Below are 4,333 nucleotides of genomic sequence, written 5' to 3' on the forward strand. Positions count from 1 at the left end.
GCACGGGTACGGCACCTCTCTTATTAAGGTTGCCCAGAACACCTCAAATCACCTTAAATCCATCCCAGAAGTCCTCCTGCTGGAAGCCCGAGAGGGTCTTTTTGGCCTCTTTTGACCTCCACAGAAGTAACCAGCAATGCCCCCAGTAGCTGCCTAGGGCTGCAAGGGGTTGTCATGTTTAACAGAAACACAGCACAGGCTAACAGAATGCTCTCCCACGAAACAGCAATGAGCCAGCGACAATGTCAAATCCAAATAAAGGCTGGAAGGTTTTCATGGGGGGAAAAAACAACAAACTCACCCCCCCCCCCAACCCACCCTACAATCCTGAACATTAGATACTGCTGAGCAGTAGCTAACTGTGAGCAAGCACCCTGAAGATGCAATTTTCCCTCACCAGCATCCTTCCACCCTCAATATCCGTTTCCTTTGTTTCACCTGTAGCCTGAGGACAAACTGCTGAAAGACAATTTTTAGGCAAGACCTTCCTCACTCCTTTTAACAAATGCTACTTTCCAGAGCCTAACACACCGCTGCAGTACCACAGTACCACGTCCCCAGCCCAGAAATAAAATCCTGTGTGAAACACCTGCCCTCTGGCAGGAAAACTCAGCTACGCTGGAAACGCCGCCCGCACTTCGGCTCTATACCGATCCCGTTAGACACTGGGAGATGCAAAATTTATCCGCCGGGCACGGGCCGGCCCCCCGGCCTGCCGAGGGGAGGTGGCTGCCCGGCTGCAGCCCCGGGACGAGGTCGCGGCGCCGTGGGAGAAGGGGAGAGAGGAAACGGGCGAGGCCCGGCCCGGGCTCCCCCGGTGCTGGCCGCCGGCGCTGGGAGCGGCCCGCGACGCCCGGCATGGAGAGGCCCGAGCCCGGCCCAGCCGCCTCGAGGCCGGCCCGTCTCGAGGACAACCGCCGTTAGCGGCCGGGGGTGCCGGGCAGCGCCATGACCGAGCAGCGCCCGCCGCGGCCCCTCTTCTTCCCCCACTTCCACGACCGCGCCGAGCCCCTCCCTCCCCCGGCCGACGGCGGCGGCCTGCGGATGCCCTTCGCAGCCGCGAGCGGGCCGCGGCAGCCCCCACCGGCTGCCCCCGGGGCGCCCCGCTGGGCCGCGGTGCTGGCGCCCATCGCCTACGAGCCGTTGCGCTTCTTCTGCCCGGCGGCGGCTGCGGAGGAGGGCGGGGGCGCGGCGCGGCGGCCCGGGGAGCAGCCGCAGCTGGAGGGCGAGATCTGCGAGCTGGGCATCCGCCTGAAGGAGCTGGAGCTGCTGGCGCTCGTCGGCGACGGCTTCGACGCGCAGCAGTGTGCGTCCCCCCGCCCGGGGCCGGGGGGCGGGCGGGGGCCCGGGGCAGTCGTGCCCTCGCTCCGCGGCCGTCCCACGGGGACGGCAAGGGGCCAGCGCTGCCTGCCCCGGCCTGTGGAGTGGGGCTCCGCTGGGCAGTGGGGTGGGGGCCCCCCTCGGTGTCAAAGGCGGCAGGTTCCTGTATCAATAACCCCGAAACCTGATGTGAAGAGGCAGTCTTGGGCAGCGTGCAGCCACAGCGCCCTAAGCCGGCCAAGGGGACGCAGCAGCGCTCCTGCGGGGTTCGGCGCCCCAGCTTTGGGGCACAGCACCTCACTGTTGCCGGCGGCGGGTGCCTGGGGGAGAACGGGGGGGGGGGCAGGGAGCAGAGCCGTCGCCTGGTGTCACCTACCCCAGTCACCGGTCACGGGCAGGCGGCTGGGGACACAAAGTAAAGCAGGCACAAGAATTATGGAAGAATTACTACTTTTGCACAACGGAACAAAACCCTTGAAGTCAGAAACCCCCCGAAGTAGTTAAGTGATAACAAAAAACTAATTTAGATGCAGCTCAAATCAGAGGGAGTTTGTACATGCAAAACGCATCCACTACTAACGAGATCCTGCAGTTGAAAATTACCATTGATGTAAAATAAAGGCCACCGATGACCACAGATAGTTGGAGGCATTAAAAAAAAAAACAAACCCAAAAAACCCCCAAGTTAAATTAGTTTTGCATTTTGGTTTTAAAACCTGCCAGCCGTGAATTAAATACAGGAAATAAAATATTGCAGCAGATAGTGATTACTGGGAGTTCAGGTAGGGAGGCCAACAATTGTAAGGATGTGATGCTCATCATTTCCTTCAAGGCCACAGGCTGCCAGTCAGGAAACTTTCAGGAGTGCGAAGGTTACAACACCACAGAAAAAAATGTCCATCAGACATACACATTGAAAGGAAGATCTCAAAGAAATATTGACAGGTAGTCTGCATGCATTTACTTTTCAGGACAGGAAATGAATAGGTTTTTTCCTTTGTCATAGCAATACATACCTTTTTTTCCATTTTAATACATATAATTTTCATTAGACGTGAGAAACTTTAGTTTTCAGGTATTTGCTAGACAAGAAATTGTAAAGAATATTACTAGTTTGCTTAACAAGTTATTTGATTTTCTTAAAAAGTATTGCAAAGTATTAATGACAAAATTAATGACAAATTATGTTTCATTCCTATTTAGATAAACTTCTGAAGGCACTGAAAGAAGAAAAGATACAACGCATGAAAGCAAGGCAGAAGCTGAAGAAATAGCTACCAACATGACGAGGATTATTTCAGCTGGATATTCTGTCACTATATCACTATAGACTATCTTAATGGATCTTGGATATTATTTTTCTACTTATTATATGCTATTCTCCTACCGAATGAAAAAATACAGTATATTTTCCTGTTGACTTTTTGTATGTATTATTTGTCTGGTACTAGTTACTGATAACACTACTATGGATTTTAACATTTTTTTCTCCAATTACTGTAGGTAAACAGGATGGATAATATTTTCTTCAAAAACACTAAGACACTGCTCATGTCAGGATTCCTAGCAGTCTATTGATGATGTTCAAGATACATGTCGCAGTAATTCCAATACAAAATACAGGAGGTTTTTTCATTTTATGTACGTTAAGTAAGTGCAACCAACAGTAAATAGATTGGTCAAAAGTCCTATGCCTCTAAGCCAGCTTTAGAATACTACTTTCTCGTTAGCATAAAAATCTTTGTTGCAAACAATCACAGTGTATTCTTTTATTATCTTTAATGTACCACAAAATTACAGAAGTTATGGCTTAAGTTAGTTTTTAACAGAATAGTTGTATAACATTGACTTTCAACCAACGTTTTACTATTATTTCAGTAATTTAGTGCTCAGGCACTGCCTGTGGCAGGTTTTGAAGTGACAACATCCTTATATTTGCAAGGCATGTCCTTTCATGAGAAAAAAATGGACAGAGGCAGCAATGACGGATTGACGATCTGGAGAACATAAGCCATTAAAAAAGTAAGGCCATATAGGGCATCGAGAATAACCTAGCAAAGGAGTAAACAGGCTCATCAGACTGATAAAGATACCAATTACTCTTTCCTGTTCTAATTCAAGAGCAGTAGATGGCAGCATGAAATAAAGTTACCAACCCCGAAGCTATCATATTTTTGGCAAGCAGCTCTTTTTTAAAAAGAGTAATATTTTAATCTAGCATTTTTTTTAAACTGAGTTCAAGTTTCTCAACTGTGTAGCATTTTAACACAATATGATACCAAAATTTTATTTCGTATTACCACATTCACTCTTTTACTATCTTAGTCTTTCCAGCCAGATTTTGATCTGCCATACGCACAGTTTATATTAACAAAACAAAAAAAAACAAAAAAAAAAAATCTAGTTTATAACTCTCATTTGTCAATCAGCGAACTGTAATAATCACATTTTATCAGAGCAGCTAGGAGATCTTAAACAGCATCTTACCATCTGCAACTCTTGCTGTCAGCCGAGTGTCTCCACCAATATGGCAATTCATGGTTTCATCTGCTAATAAATATGTTTTTTAATGAAACAAAGCCTGAGCAGGGCCGGGGGGAGCATGGTAAGGCCTGGTGTGCCTCGGGCAGGGCAAGGTGAGGGACTGGGCCCCAGGCCCCTGCAGGAAGCCAGGGGCAGGACTGGAGACAAGACTACCTGTAACATGGGCCCATGGAGGGTCTCACCCAGGCAGCCCTAAAACCTAGAAGCCCACTCGCAGGCACGCCTGCAGCGCAGCCCAGGCCAGGGTGGGAGCCAGGGCCGGAGCTTACGTGGGGCTCCTGGTCCTGTGGGACAGCGAGCAGGGGTGGAGGGCCCGGAGGAGGCTGGTCAGGGCGCCTGTGGCCTCCTGGCGGGCCCGAGGCCCTGGCAGCCGCCCCCACACCAGGTCAGGAGCTCACAGATGGACGGTGGCTACGGTGAGCTTCCCCCGTCATGCTACAGAGGCGTTATTCACTCCAACATAAACACC

General features: G+C 50.3%; 1 protein-coding gene across 1 annotated transcript; it reads left to right on the top strand.

Moving 5' to 3' along the window:
- Positions 1-472: 472 nt before the first annotated feature.
- LOC309405145 (uncharacterized protein C11orf91 homolog) lies at positions 473-2,594 on the top strand (the record flags this gene model as incomplete). The annotated part of the gene is made up of 2 exons (XM_081999841.1): positions 473-1,306; positions 2,524-2,594. Exons 1-2 carry the CDS (start codon positions 949-951, stop codon positions 2,592-2,594), a joined length of 429 nt encoding a protein of 142 aa, XP_081855967.1. The 5' UTR covers positions 473-948.
- Positions 2,595-4,333: the final 1,739 nt, after the last annotated feature.

This window comes from Phaethon aethereus (genome assembly GCF_964289735.1).
Source record: "Phaethon aethereus genome assembly, chromosome: 5".
Taxonomy (NCBI): domain Eukaryota; kingdom Metazoa; phylum Chordata; class Aves; order Phaethontiformes; family Phaethontidae; genus Phaethon; species Phaethon aethereus.